This window comes from Acomys russatus, chromosome 1, assembly GCF_903995435.1.
Source record: "Acomys russatus chromosome 1, mAcoRus1.1, whole genome shotgun sequence".
Classification (NCBI taxonomy): Eukaryota; Metazoa; Chordata; class Mammalia; order Rodentia; family Muridae; genus Acomys; species Acomys russatus.
This window is the reverse complement of record NC_067137.1, coordinates 85,454,304-85,477,261: the sequence shown is the minus strand read 5'-3', so window position 1 is coordinate 85,477,261 and position 22,958 is coordinate 85,454,304. Positions and strand designations below refer to the sequence as shown.

Below are 22,958 nucleotides of genomic sequence, written 5' to 3'. Positions count from 1 at the left end.
TATAGCCACCGTATTTAAGGTTTCACAGTATTCCCAAAATTGATGTATGTTTCTAATTAACTGGGAAGAAAATTTATCTCCAATTTTATGCTTTGGAGAATGTTGTAGATGAAAGCTTGATGTAGCCCTTTCAGCCTAGTCTTAGATTGGCTTCTTAGACTCCACGGCATCTTGTTAATACATACCGAATTCCAGGTTGGGCCAAAAGCTTGGCCGTTCGTTGCTCCTCTTCCCCTTTGCTGGAGAGCTACTTCCTCAGACATGGGACTCCCCGGGGGAGAGTGAAGAGGTGAACTAATGAGCACTGAAGAAACGGCTACGCACACTGGTGCTCTCTGATGTGGTAGCCGAAAACGAGACTTTGGCCAAACCAGAGGCTTTGAACATTACACAGCCATAGAGCGCTCGTCTAAAGAACCGCATGTATTCAGGTCACCTAGGAACCTTCAGATGAAATGTGGTTAAAGTAAAGCCATGTCCTATAACTTTATAAGTACAGTATTGTAATATGCATAGCAGGATATACACGTAGTGGGTCCTCTTCGTCCTCCAGCAGTTTCCAGCCTTACAGCGGCTTTAACATTCAGCATTTAATTTAGATATTGCCTATATCAAACAGATGGTGAGTTTGTAGAGACTTAGACATAGATACAGCTTATCTTGGTCTTCCATAGTAATTAGTACAGCATTTTGGGCAAGATTAGGAGTTATTTTAAAGGATGTTAGGAAGGTTCTTAAATTTCTTTGCCTTTTTGTTGTTGTTGTTAATGAATGCCAGAAATGAATTCAACAGTAAATGTGTAAATTGTGGATGAGCCAGGGAAAGAAAGTGCTTGTAGCCATTAGTAGTTATTTGTGTATTAGTGTAAATGGACCTGTTAGAAACACACTTGACTGGTAAGTAACGAAGCACCAGGCTCTGATGGGACATGCCGAGTCACAGGGGTTGGCTGGGGGATGTCAGCAAGAACAAGAAGTCCTTTCTGGAGACTGCCAGATGCCATCCAGGGCTTCCCCAGCCTTGCTTCCAGGTGGTCCCAGCCCAGGGCCTGTGGAATGAGGTCCCTTTTTTCCAGTTCAGTGGCATTCTCTAATGCACTGTGTCCCCAGAACACCTGCTGGAGGTACTTGGAGCTGATTGCTGCTTGTTTATTTTTAGGTATCTTGCAATATATTCAGAACTCTCCCTCCTAGTGACAGCAATGAATTCGACCCAGAAGAAGATGAACCTACCCTCGAGGCATCATGGCCCCACTTACAGGTACTTTGACTTTTCATTTATGTTATAAAAGAAAAGTCCATTAATTCTTCTTGGTTTGCATGGGGATTCCTTGAAGGAAGAGGCCAAATTAGAGTACACAGTGGCAACCTGTTTGGTTCTCTTAGCATGCCAGAAGAGGGGAACAGTGAGTTTCGGTGCGATACTTTTGCATGACACCCAGGTCCTTGTGTTGCAGGTCCAGCCTGTAAACCCTATACCTTTATCAGAATCTTTCTGTTGTCCTGTCCAGTGGAATTTCAAACAGGAACAGAACTGTTTTCACATTAGTATTAGTTGGATGTGATTAGGTCACAGAGTACATACCTTGTTTTTTAGCAATGTGCCTGGGGACTCTGTATGCCTGTCTTTACAATAATAACGGTACGTGAGTTTCCTTAGTTTCCTGGAAGGGCCAAGCCAAAGTGCAGTGAGAGAGAAATAGCAGAGAAAGCGGCTGAAGGCCTGTTCTCTCCTGCGCTGAGACTGCTGCCTTGTGCCAGGCCTGGTCAGGGCCACCAGTGCCAGGCCCTCCTTAGTTTACTTACACATTAGCCCCTTATTCTTTTGTGTCCTAGCTTGAGGCCAGCATGCCTCAAAAGAAGAGTACAGGGAAGCTAGAAATGGTGACCCCCTACAGCCATCTTTCCATTGAGTTGGAATGTCTTCAGAGGCCAGTGATAAATAACAGGAAGGAAAGGGAGGGGTGGAAGAGAAGGAACATAGCCTTGCCCATCCTCACCCTGGGCAGAAGCCACTGAGTCTTTGTGGTTGCTCACTCACTGACGTTTTGGGGAGTGTGATGAAAAGCCCCAGAGGTATGTTTTTCCCACTTGAGAGTTTTTGATATAGAGTTGTACCTTGGCCTGTCCTTTTTAGGCAACTCTGCGTTACTATGGGTACGGTGTATGTTGTTCTGGTTACAGGGCTCTTTCCAGGGCTATTTTTTCAATGTATCTTCAGGCTTGTGATACTGTGTGGTCCTCTTAGATGCGCCAAGGTTGGGTAAATTACATTAGTTTAAGCACTATTTGATTTCTTAGGTTAGATGCTTTTATTCTCTAATTGCCTGGTGAATTATCTGTACTGTAAGAGTTTTGTAAGCCTGTTGTGCTTTTCATATGTATTTTCTAAATGACATAAAACTTAGAACAAATCAAATCCTCTTTAAATGGTGCAATTCTTGTCATATTTTTTTTTTTTCAAATACTTTTAAATGACTTCTTGCATGAGCATAGCAAACTTTGGTCATTTCTTCTCATCCTCTCACTCCCTCCTTCTATCACTGAAACTTTTATTTTCAGCAGGTCTGTATCCTACTCTGACTTTATTTTAAATTTCTTTTCAGTTTTTAAAAAATTCATTTTACAACCTGATTGCAGCCCCCCTCCCTCTTCTCCTCCCAGTCCCATCCTCAGAAAAGGGGAGGCCCCCCCATAGGTACAACCCACCCTGGTACATCAAGTCACAGCAAAAACAGACACATCCTCTCCCACTGAGGCCAGGCACAGCAGCCCAGCTATGTGAAAAGAATCCAAAGGCAGGCAACAGTCAGAGACAGTCCCACCCTAATTGTTAGGGGACCCACATGAAGAACAAGCTGCACGTCTGCTACATATGTGTGGGGGCCCAGGTCCAGCCCATGCACGCTCTTCAGTTGGTGGTTCAGTCTCTGTGAGCCCCCATGGGCCCAGGCTAGTTTACTTCTGTAGGTCTTCTTGTGGTGTCCTTGATCCTTCCGGCACTTCAATCATTCTCCCTAGTCTTCCACAAGACTCCCCAAGTTTCGCCTATCGTTTAACCGTGGGTCTCTGCATTTGTTTCCACCAGCTGCTAGATGAAGCCTCTCAGAAGACAGTTAGTTATGCTAGGTTTCTGGCTGCAAGCATAGCAGAGGTTCATTAATAGTGATAAGGATTAGTTGTCTCCCCTGGGGTGGGTCTCAAGTTGGGCTGGTCATTGGTTGGCCACTCCCTCAATTCCTGCTCCGTCTTTATTCCTGCACTACTAGTAGGCAGAACAAATTGTGAGTCGAAGGTCTTGTGAGTAGGTTGGTGTCCCCCTCCCTCCACTGGACGTCCCACCTGGCTATAGGAGGTGGCCTCTTTATCCCTCGCTGGTAAAAGTCTCAGCTAGGCTCACTCCTTTATTTGCTCCTCCTCATCCTCACCCCTTTTCCCTTCCTATAACTCTCCAACTTACTATGTAGCCCAGAGACCTTTCTGGCTTTGTTTCCTGAATGCTGGGAGTAAGGCATGTGGCACCATGCCTGGCTTGTTTTTTTTTTTTTTTTTTTTTTTTTCTTTTGTTTTTTGTTTTTTTTTTTCTTTTTTTTTTTTTTTTAAAGTCTGCTGAGTTGAATTAAGGTTGCTTGCATGAGCGCCGGTCAGGAGATGTTTACTGGGGCAAGGGCAGCTTATCAATGGCTACATACTGAAATAAATGTCGTGTCTTATTTGTAATGTTTGGTACTAGCACTTAGATTGAAATTTAGTCTGAGAGAAAATACACAATTTTTTTAAAGTTAATTTCTTTCAGAATGGCCTACATCTTGTGGTGTACATCCCAGTGAAGAGACAGGCCGTTCTTGTCATTCAGAAAGCATTTCCAGCACTCTCAGACATAAAATTCCCCTAAAACCCAAGAACGACTTACTCAATATTTCAATTTATCTTCCTGAACCTAAAAAGTTGTTAACCTAAAGAACTTGCAAATGACAGTGTATGCACTGATAGAAAATAGAAGGCTCAATTAGTTCCCTGAGCTGTTGCACTAACATGCACGTGCTAGCTTCACTGACCTTACTGTGGGAATATTAACTGCTGCTTCATAGGAAGCCACGGCAGCAGTGACGGCTGATGATGAGACTTTTGCCCTTTTAGATATAAAGTCAGAAATGTTTATAAAATGGGCTGGCTTTATGTGTGCTGCCATCTTGTTCAAGCTTGTAATCCTTACAGTCCTTCTTAGCTCTGAGGGAAGTACATCTGACTAAGGTTGGATCAAATAAAGGAAAATCACAGAAATAAGAGACATTGTCCTTGCAATCCATCCCAGCTCTTGGGAGAGAGAGGCCGGGCAACCAGGAGCTCAAAGTCATACTCAGCTGTGTAATATGTTCAGTGCCAGTTAAGGCTGTGTGAGATACTGTCTCAAAAGATAAAACAACAGCCAAAAGCAAACACTACGAGGTAAAACTCACATCACCCCCCTCCTAGGAGAGGTAAGGCTTGAAACAGCGCACTTGCTTGGCTTCGTTCTCTGCTGCTATTGTGGGTCGTTGGTTCCTTTTGGGTAGCCTCACTGTATAAAGTAAATTAGTCACCTTTCCATTTCTCAAGAAGGTGGCTTTAACTGACAAGATTATTCAGGAAGTCTCTTGAGGCCAAGCATGATGGGGCACATCTATAATCCTAGCACTTGGGAGGCAGAGACAGGCGGATCTCTGTGAGTTCCAGTCCAGTCTGGTCATCAGAGCAAGTTCCAGACAGCCAGGGCTTGTTACACAGAGAAAGCCTGTCTCAAAAAGCAAAACAAAACAACAGGAATGAGGGACTGGAGAGAAGGCTCAGAGGTAAAAAGCACTGGCTGCTCTTCCAGAGGTCCTGAGTTCAATTCCCAGCAACCATATGTGTAGTGAGATGAGAAGTGTATATAATTCATATTACCGCAGGCTGCAACACAGTGGTGGTCCTATGGAAGTGTGCTGTGTGATTGCTTTGAGTGGCAGGCCATAATAGGTGCTTTTTCATGAGACATCATTTGTACTTGACAAAACAGCAAACTGGCAATTAAGACCTAGGTATTTGGCAGATATTTCTCTAAAACAACCAAGGCCAGTTGATTTTACACACACATACACACACTCTCGCTTGCGCATACACACACACACACACACACACACACACACACACACACACACAGAGAGAGAGAGAGAGAGAGAGAGAGAGAGAGAGAAAGAGAGAATTTGAACTTTACAAAGTCTGCATTTGTCTTATAGTGTATATCTGTTATGTAGCATATATCTGTTATATACCAAGCTTTTTTTTTTTTTTTTTTCCTTTCCCTTTCTTTCTGGGTTTTTCGAGACAGAGTTTCTCTGTGTAGCCTTGGCTGTCCTGGACTCAATTTGTAGACCAGGCTGGCCTCGAACTCACAGCGATCTGCTTGCCTCTGCCTCCCAAGTACTGGAATTAAAGGCTTGCACCACCACTCCTGGCTTTATACCAAGCTTTTTAGCCTCCCAAAATTTAAAGACTCTTCTTGGGAGAAAATAAAAATGGAATTTTTTTTTTTTTTTTAAGATACTGGTCCCTTAGCAAGGAGAGAGGGGTCTGTCTCTGACAAGGACTTTCTTGCGTGCTTTTTAATCACTTCCCCTGTCGAGGCTCCTTGCCAGGCCACCATGGTAAAGGATGTACTCAGTCCTGATGCGACTTGACATGCTGGGATGGGTAGATGGGGGAGGGGCTCTTCTGAGGGGTAGATATGAGGTACTGTGAGATGGAATGTGTCAATATTTGACAAGTCTATGTGAGTCAGTGAACCAATATTTCCCAACTTGGAAATAACTCATGTTGGGAACACACAGGATCAAGGTCCATCCAGACTGTGGGATAGTTGGATAGTTCATTGGTATCATTTCAGATTCTGCATTACAACCGTTCTTTTCCAACTTCTTGTGTTTTCTTTCTGTGTGTGTGTGTGTGTGTGTGTGTGTGTATGTGTGTACACACACGTATGTATGTATGTATGTATGTATGTATGTATGTATGTACGTACGTACGTATGTACATACAAGTGCATATGGAATCCTGAGCTGAAAATCGAGAATCATCCTCCATTGTTCTTTAACCTTATCCTTATCCTTATCCTTAACCTTATCCTTTGAGGCAGGGCTCCTGTCTCTTTTGTACAAAGAGAATAAACATGAATCCTGCACTGTTTATCTGAACAGTTATTTGAGATTAACTCTGTCCATGAGACTGTGCTGCTTCCAAATGAGAATATTGCATCACACATATGTAGTGCTTAGAGGATGTGAGCTGACATACACTTTCTTAAAGAAAATCTGACAATGCTTATGGATAGTCCAGAGTGTTTGGGAAGCATTTGATGTGACAAGTCCACTTTTAAAAATATTTACTCATGAGGTAATGGAAGAAGTGTATGCTCTGTAGGATACGAACTGAGCAGTGCTTTGCTAAAGAAACACTATTGAAACTCCTTAAGTATCTACATAGGATGTTGCTTAGTTATGAACAGTGGACTTTGCTATAAATTATGGGTAATGGTTTATTTACTAAAAATGTTGGTTTGGATACTGTTGACACAGATTATTCATAATGTATTGTTTGAATGGCAAAAGTATCAAGATATGCAAAGATTTATATATAGTACAGGTGTGTGTTTCAGAGGGAGGGGTGGACGTCAAATGTTAACTGTGGGCCAGCAAGATAACTTCAGCGGGGTCAAGGTTTATTTACCTCGAGGTGACCTCAGAGACAGAGACAGAGACACAGAATTTTAACTGTGGTGTTCTCTATAAATGGTGAGAATATAGATTTTTATTTGCTTTGTTTGCTTGTAATTCTTGCTTTTAATTCTAAAAGTTAAAAATTGTAACAATAACCGTGAGTCACAAGAAAGGCCAACACAACTCATGGATTGATATAATTAAACCTAATGTCCTAAACCCTGCAGGGTTAGTACATGTGTTTTTAATAGTTTTCAATGTTCTTAATGAATCCTAATTTGAAGTTAACTATAATCTTTTCGTTACAGCTTGTATATGAATTTTTCATACGATTTTTGGAAAGCCAAGAGTTTCAACCCAGCATTGCCAAAAAATACATAGATCAGAAATTTGTATTACAGGTAAGCAATTTTTTTGTAGTCCTATGCATGTAATGTACTCGTTAACTCTTTATCTCATTTTCTTGGATATTGTAAACAACACCACTCTTGCTGATAAGATTGTTGTTACAGCCTCCTAAATAAACAGGTTTATATGAGGTAGTAGTTTCTGCTATTGCGCATTAAAATTACAGTGCCTTTTATAACTATTTGTGATGGAATTTAATTCTATAAACATCAAGAATGCTCCTTCCTAGATCCTTCTAAATGTTCTTTTCTTAAAGTTTAATTCTAGAAGATGTAATTTATTTGGCTGGTGTGTACACACCTTTAAAGAAACCACACTTATTTATTTTGTGTGTATGGATATGAGTGTCACAACTCTAGTGTAGAGGTCCACAAACGACAACCCCTCTGGAGTCATTTCTCTCTTTGCCTTGTGGGTTCTGTGACTTGAACTCAGTCCATCAGGCTTGGCAGCAGGTGCCTTTACTGCTAAGTCATCTTTCAGGTCCAGGGTGTGAATCTTGTTATTGCTCTAAGACTGTCTTGGAAGGTTTCTTAAAGCACCTCAGGATTTCTGTTAAAAGTGAGCAAGTAAGCTCGTGGATGCAGAGCACAGGCAATGAAAGTGTGAGGACTGTAGCTGTCTTGCTGGGAAGTGGCTCAGCCTAGCACTTGAACATTTTCCTGCAAGGATTAAGTCCAGCCTGTCTTTCTGGGGCATCCTAAGGATCCTGTTTTTCCTGGTTTCTCATCTTACATCTTGAAACTGTTAGACTAAATCTTTCTTTCTGCCTGAGAGTTGGGATAGTTTACTGAAACTGAATTTTAAGTAACATCTCCTTGCTCCTGTTGTATTTATTCATGTATTAAAGTGGACACTGGCGCCAGAGTGCTGTTTGTTTGATTGACATATGGGATGTCTCATGTAGGAAGACAACATCTAACTCCCACTGACACGTTCATATAAGCAGAACTCATGTGCCTTCACAGGGTAACTGACTTTCACGATGGGCTCATGCCCTGCCCTAATATATTGAGTTCAGAGTTTAGGATATCCACATTGACACAGCCAGAGTTAGCAGGTCAGAGAATCTAATGGAGCAGCAGGCAGGAGCAGGCTGTCTGCTGAGAGCTCAGGCTCTGTGGCTGCTGCTGGGTGCCCTAAGATTCCCGCTGAGAGCTGGGAAGGCGGGCTGACTTGGCTCTGAAAATGGGCCTTCTATAGTCCTTGCACACCTCTTTCCCTGGGAACACAGGCAGCCATTCAGTTTTGCTGTGCATATAAGAGTCCACTGAGGATTGGCCCACCAGCTATACGTGTGCATTCTGGGTGATGGGTTGAGTCCTTATATCTGCCAACCCTTTCTCATTTTTCAGAGTTTGAATCCTTCAGTAGATATTAGAAGTCCTTTTGTCTTCAAGTATGAGTTACACCTATGAACACTGTCTGGAATTTGTTCAGGCCAATTCAGCTTGGTGTTTCATTAAATCTCAATACATTTCTTGAGGTTGGATGATTTTCCTCGCTCAGGTTGAACTTCTGTTCTTCACTGACTTTAATAGACTGCAGGCGTGCTCCCGGAAAGCCTTGTTCTGTTGTTGTTGTATAACTTGCAGTCTAATTGTGAAACTTGTCAGGTGTTTTCTGTGGAGTGTCGTTTCTCTCCAGTCTTTGGAGATCTTTCTAGATCTTTATTGTTGTCACCTTATTCACAGTCTTGCATCTTTATGACATTTGTGACCTTCTTAACTACACTGACTTTTGATCTCTCTTAAGTCATTGACTAGAATTGAGATAGTTGACAAAGCTAATAGAGGCCTGTTACAGGTTTTTAGAAGTTTCCCTGTCTTAGCAGATTTGTGCATCAGTAATCACTGAAAAATCAGTTTTATTTCTAACGAACAGAGAGACTGGGTTAGATGCCTTGTGCTTATAGCACTCTCCTCATCATTGGAAGACATGCCATGCTGGGTATAATGGTGCACATCTGTGGCCTCAGCTCATGAGAGGCTCTTCTCAGGCTCAGGTACGGTAATCGGAATGAGACATTTCCCCTGTGGCCTCTGGTGTTTGACCACCTGGTTCCCAGTTGGGGGAGTTTTGGGAGGTGTGGCTTTGATGGAGGAAGTAGGTCACCAGAGGCAGGCTTTGAGATTATATAACCTCCCCAATTTGCAGTTTGTTCTAGCTTGCAGTTTGCAATGGGCTCCCTCAGCTCCCTGCTTGTGCTTCTCCCTCCTTGCCACTTGTAGCACACCCCTCCCCGCCGTGGTGGAAATGGATCCCTCTGGAACTATAAGCCAAAACAGGCTCTTTCTTCCATAAGTAGCTTTTGGTCATGGTGTTTTATCACAGCAGCAAAAAAGTAATGGATGCCAGCCACACAAGGAGAGAGGCTGACTCAAGGAAGAAGCGGGGAGTTGGGAGAGTGCCTTAACCACGTGGCATACTAGTAAAATTGTGGGGCTGCAGTTTGATCCTGACCTTTGGTGCTTGTAGACTATGGGCTTGGGCAACCTCCTTGGGTAATTCCCTAGACAAAGGATGAAGTACAAATAATGAGTCTTTCAGTATCTGGTATGCTTTTGGCCACCTCATTTTTCTGGCTTTTGCCACCCTCATCTTCTCTCTTGCCTTTTCTCCAGTATGCTGAGAGCACAGCTTTCTACTTCTGAGCCTATTTCTGAGCTCTTTTTCTGGGTGGCTTGGTCCCAACTTGGGCTCTGCTTGGGTACATAAGCCACTGGGGCCTGAGGAGCTCCCTCTGATAATTGCTGTTACTCAAGGCCAGCCGCACCCCTCTTGCCCTGCTACGCCTGAACTGTCCCTCAATGGGCAGGTGCTTCCCACTTCTGATTAATACCAAGTCTTTTCTCCACCCTCTGTTCCTGCTTATTTTTCTCACACCCAGACTATATCTAGCCTTTCTGTGTTTTGTGCCTGAGATCATGGAAAAGTCTCAGACTTTTATTTTTCACAAACAAAATAACATTTTTCTTGTATGTTTTCTTTGAGCAAACTTTTTATTTTCTGTAGAATAATTAAAACTTACTCTAGCTACGATATTTAAACCGATTCTGTTGCAGCTAAATGCACTTACTTTTTCTTTTCTTTGCTCCTTTCCCATCAGTGAATATAAACAGCAAAATAAGCATGGAGCTGCCACTGGCACTGTGGCGCACACCTTTAATCTCAGCGCTTGGGGAGGCAGAAGCAGTCTATCTCTGTGAGTTTGAGGCCAGCCTGGTCTACAAAGTGAGACCAGGACAGTCTTAAGAGCTGAGAACAAGGCTCTTGTACTGACTCACAGCGTGACTGCCAGCAAGTTTGGTTCCTAAACCCAAGTTTACTCATTCACACTGTGGAGATAGCAGGGTCAACAGGCTAGTAGTAGGCAAAGCAAGAGACAAACTCACGTGGAGTTGCTCAAGCGGCTTTGTTCATTTGGCAGTATGGGAGGCAGAGGCAGGCAGATCTTTGTGAGTTCAAGGCCAGCCTAGTCTACAAAGTGAGTCTAGGACAGCCAGGGAGACACAGAGAAACCCTGTCATTAAACAGAACAAAACAAAACACAACCAAAAACCAACAAAAACAAAAAAGAAAGAAAATAATGTGAACAGTGGTACATATGGTCTGTTTTGAAATGATATGTGCATATTACAGAACTCCATAGCTTTTGAGTTTGGTCTGTTATTTTAGGGGAAAGGTATGCCTGTGTTGTTGTTGTTGTTTTGTTTTGTTTTGTTTTTTTCCTAGTCCATTCTAGAGACCTTCTTTCCTGTTTGTGAGAGATGTACTTCAAGCTTCCAGTGGATGCTTGAAGACATAGACAGCACTGACTCTGTATCCAAACACTGCGGTGCAGTGATAGGCAGTAGGTGGCCACCGTCTGACCCACATGGATACAGGCTAGGGTAGGATACAGTGAGATACTGAGACTTTCTTATGCTACTCAGAATAACAGCAGAAACTTTGGAATCATTTCTGGAATTTTCCATTGCTTTTGGATCATGGTGCAAAACTGAGAGCTGATTTGTAGTTGAGGCAGAAACTTCTTTACTTGAGACTGGACACTCTCTAAAGAACAGAAACCCCCTCCTCACAAATCTGGAGATCAGACAATCCAAACTCCATGTGCTGACATCTGGCGAGGATCCTATCGCTGTGTCCTCTCATATGGCTAGGGTGTAAGATAAAGTGTGCGAGTGAACAGGATGCTCCTGAGGTCACTGTTCCATCATGGTGTGACTTCATTCATGGCTACTGTTGTGGTCTGAACACCTCCCAAATGATTCCACCTCTGTGTTATTACGGAACAGGTTTCCAAAACATGAGCTTGAGGGACATGATTAAACTATAGGATTATGCATTAACACTTTGGAAAGAAATATACCAGGTTGTTTGTAATTGTGGGGAGGATGTGATTGTCCTCTTCCTGTTTTTTCATCTGTCTACTCTGTTTTTCTTTTAAAAGAATCGTATATGCCATAACAAACATAAAGAGGCTTCTGGTGTAAGTGCATTCTCATTTTGATTTGCATTTTTCATAAGCCTCAGCTCATTTGCACATTAGCCTTCCTGAGACTATATTTTTGTAGTCCTTTTATGACCAGTATTTATTGTATTTCCTTCCTTCCAGCATCTGAGTATACCCCTTTAAAATCTGGGGTTTGCTTCCTGTGGTGTCGCAGGTGCCTTTTCAGCACTTGACTTCTTTCCCAGGACGAAGCAGGGTGGGTTGGTGGTTAGTGTAAAGGCCGGTTTGAGTTGAGGCTGACTTATTGTTTATTTGTTTTAGTGTAGAGCCTCACTATGTCACCCTGGCTGGCTTGGAACTTGCTCTGTAGACCAGGGTGGCCTCAAACTGTTACCATCCTCCTCTCTCTATCTCCTGAGCGCTGAAAATACACACATATGTCACCAAGCCCAGCTCTACCAGTTTTCATTGTATGGCCTTGGACAAGTTACACAACTACCCTGTCTGTCACTTTCCTCAAGGAAAGTACCTTGTGATGCGATTAGGATGTGATCACCGAATGTTGTATTGTCGTTGCTCAGGACAGCTCCCAACAGGCAGTAGACACTTCGCTTATTTGTTTTGAGAGCATTTTTACATTGTTTTTTTCTTGAATGCCTTTAGTTTGTAAAGTTATCCATTATTAGCTTGTCATATTTGCCAAGCATGTTATAATTGTTTGACCTTTGAATTTGACTCTAAAATTCTTAGGTACCCTATGGCTTAGATGGCTCTACTTAGCCTGTCTTCTTTTAGATGTTACATGTAGTTTATCTGTAAATTCTTTATCAGTTTAACTTTGACAACTGATTTCTTCTGACCAGTGTTGTATTTGAATGTGTGTTTGGACCAGGAACAGGTGTTTAGATGTTTACAGAGAACAGGCAAGCAACACAGAGGTGGTGTGGATGCTCTAACTTCTCTGCTGCGGTCCACTCCTACCAGTCTGCATCATCTCAGCTAGACCGTGAGCCAGTCACTTGTCCTGGCTCCTACGGCTTTTAAAGAGAAGCTGGAGGTCTGGATTGTGAGTGGGTTTCCAGACAGAATAGTTCGCCCTGTGGTTTTGTTCCAGCGTTTTGAATGTTTCCATTTGAAGGACTTTGCTATTCATCCAGGAAAATTCTGACTGCACTACTTGAGCAACATTGTGACTTTTATGAAGTTAAAATTTAAAGAACCTATATCATTTTTTTGATTGTACTCATCTGCATCTTTGTCAAAGATGGCTACTGTGTAGTGTATCATATGTATGGCCATGATGCTTCTAGATTTATATAAGCTGCAGGCCTGCTTCAGCTCATGGAACAGCATCTGTTATCAATAAAGATCATTTTCCTTTCTTAAGGGGCCTTGGGAAGTGATTTCTTCTAACTGCTGCTTCTCTTGTCCCCCCCACCCCCCATCCCCTCCCTTTTAGAAACAGACTGTTTGCCAACCTTGGATTGTTTCATTGGGTGAATCACTATGGCTCTTTAGCAGCATGTTTCTAAAGATGCCTTCAACCACACTCCAAATCCGAAACAGTCAGTGGTTGCTAAGAGACACACAAGTCAAGTATCCCTGCAACATACCTACTGCTAGAAATAGCTGTTTAGTAATTGTACTTCACATTTGCAGTTATATTTAGACCAAAGTGGCATAATTATCAAGCAAATTATGCAAATCATTAAATTTGGCCTCAAAAGTGACTTTTTGATATTATGTACTTAAAAACCTCAAGATAAAACTGGACATGGCCCAAACCAGACTGTGAACGATTTTTAGCTTCTCATGTGAAGTGAGTTCCATGAAGCCTTGAATCTCCACTGTAACACAACGACATTTTACAAACAAGTTCCCTGAAAATGTCAGAATGTTTACATTTGTCTCCCAGAGCCTACAGCAAATAAAACCTCAGAAAAATCATTTCTGCCTCAGGTGTTAGCCTCGTCAGCTAATAGTAGTAGAATACCTCATTTGAATCCTCATCATCTGTAGTCCAACATTTCTCTGAAAGGGGCCAGTGAAGTCTGCCATCAAGTTTGAGCCCACATGGTAGAAGAAGACAGCTTTCTGCACAGAAGTGTCCTCTGTGCACACTGGCATGCGCCCCCTTCCTATCATAGACATACAGTAATAATAAAATTAGTTTGTAAGTGTATATTTTTAAATTTTCGTGTGTGTGTGTGTGTGTGTCTGTGTGTGTGTGTCTGTGTGTGTGTGTGTGTCTGTGTGTAGGTACTGGAGTAAGCCAGTTTTTGAATTCCCCCTGGGAACTGGACATTCAGGCAGATGAGCTGTTCAGGTGGGTGCTAGAATTGAACTGTGGTCTCCTGGAAGAGCATGGTGCTCCAGCCGCCCTTCCAGCCCTAGCACAGTATTTTTAAAGCCTTATTTTAAAGGGCCTTGGGCTTTGCTGCTTAGCTGCTGCCTGCAGAGCAGCTTCCTGGGCAGGCTGGGTGTTGCAGGTATGCTGCCTCCCTGAGAGCCTACTGATTGGTTTCTCTTAGAATTCTTAATTCCCCATCATCCATCATTGTTGTGACTGCGCCCCGTGAACTATGTAGCCATTTCCTGTCCCATCTCCCAGTGCCTCGGCGTCCAGTACAGGTTCTGTTTTCAAATGCTGCTCAAATGGGCTGTCTGAAAATGTAGTCCTAAGGTTTTCTTTAGTCAGATAGAAAACATGAGGGGGGAAATGGGCTTCTCTCTTTTGTGGATAGACTGACTGACTGGCTTTAGGAGGAAAATGCAATTTGGGGAGCTTCATACGTGTGTGACTGGAACCTAGGGGTCTGTGTGTGCCCTTATGCTTTCTCTTGCCTGTGGCTCACCTCACTCCTTACAGCACGCAGATTTACATGTTCCCTGTCCCCAGGCGGCTCTTCACTTGTTTCTGGCTGTTTTCTCTGTGTGCTGCATCACGTGGTCTAGGTGAAGCTTCCAAGGGGCTCAGCTTTTCATTTTAGAATAGCTGTTGCCCACAGAGCTAAAAACATGGCCTTGACTTCTAGTGCTCTGTCAGTTCGGAAAAAGACAGTTAGCACATCAGTTTTACTCATTATCTGCTTGAACATGCTTTAAAATATTTTGTAGAAAACCCTTGTTTAGTTTGTGTGTGCACATGTGTGGTGCTTAGTGGTCGGAGGATAACTTGTAGCAATCGGTTTTCTCCTTCTACAAGACAGATCCCGGCAATTGAATTCCAGTTTTAGGCTCAGCAGCAAGCACATTTACCCACTGAGCCATCTTCCATGCAACTAACTCTCCACTCCCACCCCACTCCACCTCGCCTTTTCCCTTGACCTTGGACCTACTTGCCTTTACCTCCCTAGTACTAGAATTATAGAACCTACACCATTACACTCAGATTTCTTGAATGTTTCTGGTGTTCTAAAAAAATGTTCCTTTACATGGAGAAGTAACTTTTCTCCTCTCTCAGGTCCATTGTAGTTTTAACATAAAATAGAATTAAATTAAAGCACACTGTTTGCATTTATATGAGTGTATGTGGCCAAGGTACAGTAACTGCCTTTTATTGTGGAGTTTGGTTTGTTGTGTTTTTGGGGGGGGGGGAGATTAACTTTGTGTGTGTGTTACAGGTCTCAGTCTGGAGGCCTGTATGTATGGCCTGGAACTCGCTATATAGATCCACCTGCCTCTGCCTCCCCAGTGCTGGGATTAAAGGCGTGTGCCACTACACCCAGCTCATGTTTTTTTTTTTTTTTTAAATTAGTTTATTGAGAATTCCTTTTGTGCTTTGATTATATTCACACTCTAGTTCCTCTCAGACTCCTTCCTCAACCACCGGTCTTTGTATTTCTCTAAAAATATTTAAAATAATTTTAAAATACAGATTATTTATGTATGTACATGTACGTATGTGACTGTTTGTGGGTGCCTGCATAGGCCAGTAGAGGACCCGAGATGCCCCATATAGATGTTAGGATCAAATTTGTATCCTCTAGAAGAGTGCAGGCTCTTAACCACTAAGCCATCTCTCCAGCCCCATGCCCTACCTTTTAGCCCATAAAGACCAATTTGTGCTGCCCACATATTTTTGGATGTATAATCTTCCACCAAAACTTGGGCGATCCCGTTTTAGAGAAAACTAACTTCCTCTTCCAGCATGGAGCTTTTTTTAACCCTAAGATTAACAGTTGCCGGGTGTTTTACCTGGTTGCTTCCTTTGTGTTGGTCACTTGTTCCTCACTTAATTCTCCCAGGGTCCCCCCCCCCCCCCCACACACACACGCACCAAGCTGTCTGTACCTCTTCTGTGGAGGCCTTCTTCCTTGAGCTCATCCCTATCCCATTCTGATCTGTACTGGTTGCGTCCCCAGCTGTGTGCACAGTCCTCACTAAGACTGCCTTTTGCCAGTCTTTGGGGACATGTGTTTGTTCACATAACTCTCTCTCATTTGCTAGACCTTACCTTCTTGATAGTTTCTTGAAAGCGTGAATGAGATGAAAATCTTTTAAGATTTTCTATCTGAAGATACCTGTCTGATAACTTAAAAAAACAAAACAAACAAAACAAAAAACTATTCACATACCTTTTGGCTAGGTATAGGCTTACATTGTTTTGGTAATCCATCCTGAGGTATTTAAGGAATCGCTTCATTGACTTCTGGCTTCCAGGGTTGGTGCTGAGAAAAACAAGCACAGCGCAGTCGGTTGTCTTTTCTAGAGACCCGGAAGCTCTTGAGGTCTATATTTTGTCTTCTACTTCAGAGATTTCAGAGTGGTGTATCTCTGTTTCCTGTGCATGACATTTCATGAGCTGCATTTATAGACGAACACATGCCTTCCCCATCTCACAATCCCTTGGGGAAATTGCAGCAAGTTCTTTCCCAGATAATTTGCCTGGTTTGCGTTGTTTTCCTTCCTCACATCTTTCTGGGTTGATTGGTTGCCTCCTAGTCCCTGCCTCTGCTTCTGGCCCTCCCCCTTCCCTCCATGTGCTCCTGCTCAGTCGCCACTCTTCTCTCCACCCCCCCCGCCCCCAGAAAGACAGGGCTTCTCTGCGTAGCCATGGCTATCCTGGACTTACTTTGTAGACCAGGCTATGTAGACTGTGGCCTTGAACTCACAGAGATCTGCCTGCCTCTGCCTCTCCTGAGTCCTGAGATTAAAGGCATGTGACACTGCGCCTGGCTTACTTGCCATTCTGAATCTTATGGTCCTTCTGCCAAAATAATATATTTTCATCACAGTTTGAGTTTCCGAAAGCTCTTTTTCAAAAAAAAAAAAAATTGTGATTATTCATCTGTTATATCATTCTTTTTTGTTTAAGAATCTAATATAGTTGTATCTCTGGGAATGTTGATTTTTTTTTTTTTTGCTAATTTTTCCTAATTTTTGTATTTTTGGCTTTTGCTTTTTTCTTCTGAGTTGTTCATTTTGGCAGACTGATTCTTCATAATAATCATCATTACCTGTTCATCTACCAAAACCCACTTAATGCTGTCCTTGCAGGCTGTATGCCTGTGTGTGTGCTGTATCTGCAGCTGTGATACTCTGCAGATGGTGGCTCACAGTAGGACAATTGAGCAGGACCGTGCCAGCCCACCGAGAACCCATAGATATTATTACTCCTGTAGGTCTCTCTTCAGGATCCGAATGTCCCCCCCAAAAGAGACCTCCTGACCTTCTTGCCTCACCCAAAACTGGGAGATTAGAGAAGACCATGGAAGTATGGAGGGTTTTAATTAATCCTATTACTTCAATAAAGCTTTGTTGAGCTGTATTTAATAACTGAGACTGGACATTCACTCATGTTCTCTAACCTTAGCTGGTCTTTTAGAACACTGAGACACAGGGTGCAGAGGGCATTGATACCTACAAACTTTGAATCTGCCCAGGCAGGTGCTGTTTGTACTTGTGCCATCAAATGTAGCACATGCCTTCCTTCCATTCCGGAGCCTCTGAAGCTTTCTGTTGGGAACTGGCACCCTGTTAGAATTCATCCCTGCTGGGAGGGTGGAAGGAGCAGAGGAGACTCAGGAACTGTCCTTTTTGTCCATTTCTCCTGTTGGAAAACCCACACAAACCTGACAGTCTGATCTGGTCTCCAGACTCCTCTGCTGGGGTTTGGGGTGGGGTAGATAAGGTGGGGGGGTGCAGGAGGTGTTTATATTTTATTCTTCACCATCATTGTGGGGAAGTTTTAAGAAAGAGGGCCAGTCCTCCATGTCTGGCTGGAAGGCATGCCTTCTTTGTTTCACTGTCAGTTTATTTTTATGGTTCAAAGGAGCACCTTCAGTTAAATCCACACAGTTTATCTGTGCTGATCTCAGGGAAGCCTTCTTTTAAAGCTTAGACTCAGCATATTGATGTCTGCATTTGCTTTGTAATCAGTTAGGAAACGCTAGGTTTTCTTTGACAAGTTGTCTGTGATACTGTGGATGACATAATCTATGGATGTGGATGGAATCTGGTGTTTTAGACACCAGAACTCATTCTACTCCTCCCAGTTTGGGCCCACATGCTATTATCCTTTTGTTTTTGCCTCCCTCATCATAATGTTGTCAGAAGCGTGTTGTACTGGCCAGCAGGAAGCAACCGAATAGCGAGGCTCCTCTTTCTTTGTTGCAGAGGCCGGCGCATTTAACAGGACTCTGCAGAGGTCCTCACTGAGAGAGTTGTTTCGATTTTGTTTTTGTTTTTTGTTTTATTTTTTTGAGAGTCTAATGAAATATTTAGTTAAGTGATCTTTATTTAATTGTACAGCTGTTAAACTCTTTAGATTAACAATACAGAAGCACAATCAATTCAAGTTTTGCTAACATTCCACCCCCACAAACCTCTTATGTTGGTTGCATATTACTCATTAAGCCCTTCCACTTAAAGTAGAAGCCAGATTAAAAAGTAGAATATAAAAAGGTTAATAATTTCCACAAACAAGGACTGGAATGCAATAGATGGGTCTTGTGTAATTTTGAGTATCTCTTGCATAAAGAGATAGATAACGAGTCTATCAGAGATGCACATACCCCTCCCTCTCCTTTCTGACCTGTTAAAGCCACATTTTTTTTTTTTTTTGTTTTGTTTTGTTTTTGTTTTTAAAGACTGCTTTCCTGTGCAAGTAAATTGTTAACTCACTGGTTGCCTCCCATAGTTAGCTGGAGTTTGTCCAGCACTCTGTGTGCCCAGCAGCAAGGGCATCCATGGCATGAGGAAAGATCTCAGTATATACTTGTTTATTTTATTGCTAAATGGGGAGAGAGATGACAGTTATTGCTAGTGCTAACAGTGTCATCTGTCAGGTAGGCAGCTGCCTTCCCTACCCACATCCCTTGGGAAAATTGCACTGGTTTGGGTATGATTTAAGTGACCCCACCCCCTGCCAAGGGTCTTTTCCATTTGGATGCTTGGTACTCAGGATGACAGTTTGGAGAAGTGATGTGGAACCTTTGAGGTGTGGGGACTAGTGGAAGGTCCCTAGGTCATTGGGGGCACACTCTTGGAAGGGCTTATAAGACACCAGTGTCTGTCTCTTTCGGTTCCTGGTTGGAGCTGTAATGGAATCACTTCCTTGTTGTGGTGTAATTGATCACAACCTTATCAGTGTGGTCACTGGGGTAGCCCTGGCTGTGGAGTTATGTATGCTATGCCATTTGGGCATTCAGCCTTCAAAATTGAGATGGAAAAAACAAAAAAACAAAAAATAAAAACCCTCAACATTCTTTTTTTTTGTAAGTAGTTTGTATTAAATGTTTTGTTATAATGACAAAGAGCTGATTAATACAAACACTTGTCCCTGTTCATGTGTGTGTGTGTGTGTGTGTGTGTGTGTGTGTGTGTGTGTGTGTAGGGGTGCCATCATGAATATCACTTTCCCTGGAAGCCTTCTTTGTTACAATACTTCTCCCAACTAGAGTAGATAGATCCATTATGTATTTGTCAGCATCTTGAAATATTCGTGCTATTTGTTTATTTTTATCCACCATTAGACTAGCGTCTGACTTGCATATCCCTGTATCCCTGGCACCTCCTTACCCATTTGCTAGCTCTTAATGTACACCAGTAAATATTTACTCAAAAGACTCAGTTTAGAACAAACAGAGCAGATGATGGATGACAAGCATTGCGAAGCCAAGCTCGGATACTGTTTCACTGTCCATTTTAGGAGATTATTCCTTAATTTTTGCTTCCTACCATATTTGAATGTACTTTATTTTAGGTTAATTAATTTTGCCTAGAACTGTCTTTCTTCAAACAGAAACATAAAACAAAATCATGTTTATTAGATGATTACTGTCCCTTCTTTGCTGCCAGGCTCAGCCTTACATCTCCATTCCTTAGACTCAATTTATGTATAAATACATAATGTCACGAGTGCAGAAACACACACACACACACACACACACACACACACACACACACACACGCACATACACCCTGTTGTGAGAATGAAGGGAGGAAGCTTTCATTTGCATGCTGAGCTTTATTTTATTGCAATATGATGGACATATTAAGAATTAATAACATTCAGGGGTGCTTCCAAATTTGTTCTTCACCCAGAGAAACTTTTCCAATATCATTTTTACAAAGTAGCAGATCGCTGTAACATAATGTTACCCTTTTGAAGTTTACAATTCAGTAGTCTGCATCTATGCGTCTAAATGTATGTATGGAAGATCAGGTATGTGTATCCATGTATGTGCATGCATGTGGAGGCCAGTAATCAATCAGTCCTTGGCTGCCATTCACCTTTGAGACAGTACTTGTCACTGGCCTGCGACTCACTGGTTGGTTGGCCAGTGAGCCCTGTGCATCATTCTGTCCCCTTCTCCCAGTGCTGGGGTCACGAGCATGTACCACCTGGGTTTTTACAAGGGTCCTGGCAATTGACCTCAGGTCCTCCAATTCAGTAACTTTAAACATACTTGATGGACTATACAGCCATCCTCTCTGTATAGTTGCAGAATATTGTTTTATCTCCAGAGGAAATATAAACTTGTTCTCATACATGTTATATTTCTTGTAAATGGAATAATTGTGACTCTTACGCCCTTTCGTGTCTAATTTACTTGTCACGGTGGTTGGCAGTCTCATCTCTATTACGATAACCTGAGGACTCACAGTGCTTCACTCTCTCTGTGAGTAATGTTTGTCCTTCATCTATTAATGGTCACTGTGCTCTTTTTTTTCAAGACAGAGTTTCTCTGTGGTGTCCTGGACTTTGTAGACTAGGCTGGCCTCGAACTCACAGCAGTCCACCTGCCTCTGCCTCCCAAGAGCTGGGATTAAAGGCGTGACCACCACGGTCAGCTGGCATTGTGCTTTATACTTTGTGTTTTTAGTATTGTGTCTGTGAACAACAAGTATGTGCAGTTTTTGTGTGACTATTGCTTTCTGCACCATCAGTCGCTAGTCTGGATGTGTGCTTTCTGCACTATCAGTCGTTAGTCTGGATGTGTGCTTCTGCACTATCAGTCGTTAGTCTGGATGTGTGCTTCTGCACCATCAGTCGTTAGTCTGGATGTGTGCTTTTGCACTATCAGTCGTTAGTCTGGATGTGTGCTTCTGCACTTGGGAATGAAGTGGTTTAGAGGTATGGACCTATGGAACTACCAGACTGTCCTCCAGACAGCACCATTTTACATTCTTGCCAACAATAAATGAAGGCCACCACTCTCTTCTGTAGATTTGCTTTTTCATGATGACTGGCTTGGAGCACTTCTGCATGTGTTCACTTGCCATGCTCTGCCTTCTTTGCAACCATCCTTTGCCGAGTTTCAAAATTGACTAACTTAAAGTTGAGTTGTTTTCATTCTCAGAAAATTTAAAAATTTTTATTAACATAGAGTATTTAAATACAATAATGGATTTCATTATGACATGTTCATACACTTACATAATGTATCTTCTCAACCAGCCTCCCTTTTTCATGCCTTTTTTTGTGTGGGGGTAGCGCAGGTGGGTTTAATTAGGACTGCTTGCAGGAACTATATCATTGAAGAAAATATCTCTGCTTCTCCCAGCAACTATCCACTGCCTTACATCCTCAAGGAGTGCTGGGCGCCATGATCGCTCCTCTCTTTGCTGCTGTTATCTTTCCATTGGAATTGTGTTGTTATTGAGATGTAATAGTTCATTATATATTGTGGATACTACTAGCCTTTTATCACGTGTTCTACTTGTATTTTCTCTTATTATTATAAGTTATCTTTTTACTGTCTTTAAAGCACAAATGCTTTTAGTTTTGTTGTTGTTATTGTTGGCTGTGCATTTCTTGTTAGAGTTTTTTTTAAAAATACATTTGATTTCGAGTTGTGAAGATTATGCTTATGTTTTCTTCAATTTGTCATTTACTCTTGTCTTTAGGTTGGTTATCCGTTTTGAGCCCATTTGAATTTGTAGTAGGAGCTAGAGGTCTGACTTAGTGTTTTATATGCGGCGGTCTGGTTGTCCCAGCCCCTTTAGTTGGAGACCCTTTCATTTCCTACTGAAATGTCTTGGCATCCCATGGTACCAACCGACTATGAATTTGAGCATTTGTTTTTGGACTCTTAAGTCTATTCTGCTAACATGTATATTTATCACGTCAGTAGTAGATTCTTGATTACTGTCTTTATATTGAATTTTAAAACTGAGCAATGGGAATCCTGAGTCCTCTTACTACCAAATTGCTTTGGCTCTTCTAGGTGACTTGTATTTCCATACAAATCTTAGAATCAACTAATTTTGTTGTTGTTGGTTGTTTGATAGCAGGTTTTATGTAGCTATCCTTAGCTCAACTCTAAGGTCTCCTAGCCTTAGCCTCCTGAGTGCTGGGGCTAGAGGTATGCTCAGCATGCTGGCAACACCCCGCATCACCCCACCTCTGTTGGAGTGTGAGCACAGTACTTTGTGCGTAGTACGCTGCCACTGAGCTTTGTTCTTACCTCTTCAACTAGTCTTAATGTGTTGAAAAGCAAGAACCCTGGGATTTCTTACAGGGGTTGGGTTGAAACCATAGTGGCTCCTGTCACTTGGCCTAAGATTCTCTTTTATGGCAGGAGACTAGAGACCATGTTATCAGAGTTCTGCTGAAATTGTAAATGATTGAAGACCTAAATCATGCCATCCACATATACAGGCATAGACCATGTTTATGCTTTGCTGAGACTTCCACCCTGAGCACACTTGGGTAACAACTCAGACTAACATCATTGCTGGGATCGTTGGCAATTCTAGTGTCTGCTTTGGGTTAGTTTGTTTCGCCTTCTTGGGCTTCTGGTAGAGCTGAGGGGCTTAACTGGAACTTACATTTCTTTTCATACTGAAAAGCCCAGGAGTTAGTGACATACAGCATTGAAGGCTGAGGACTTTAGGCACCCCCAGTCGGGGTT

The 22,958-nt window shown here is 42.4% G+C and overlaps 1 protein-coding gene across 1 annotated transcript in view; it reads left to right on the top strand.

Annotated features, from left to right (window-relative positions):
• The window catches only part of Ppp2r5e (protein phosphatase 2 regulatory subunit B'epsilon), a 139,351-nt gene that overhangs the window by 97,561 nt on the left and 18,832 nt on the right, over window positions 1-22,958 (top strand). Inside the window, exons 4-5 of the mRNA XM_051147699.1 lie at window positions 1,160-1,261; window positions 7,043-7,135. Coding sequence (XP_051003656.1) covers window positions 1,160-1,261; window positions 7,043-7,135 — 195 coding nt within the window. The remainder of the gene's footprint in view (window positions 1-1,159; window positions 1,262-7,042; window positions 7,136-22,958) is intronic.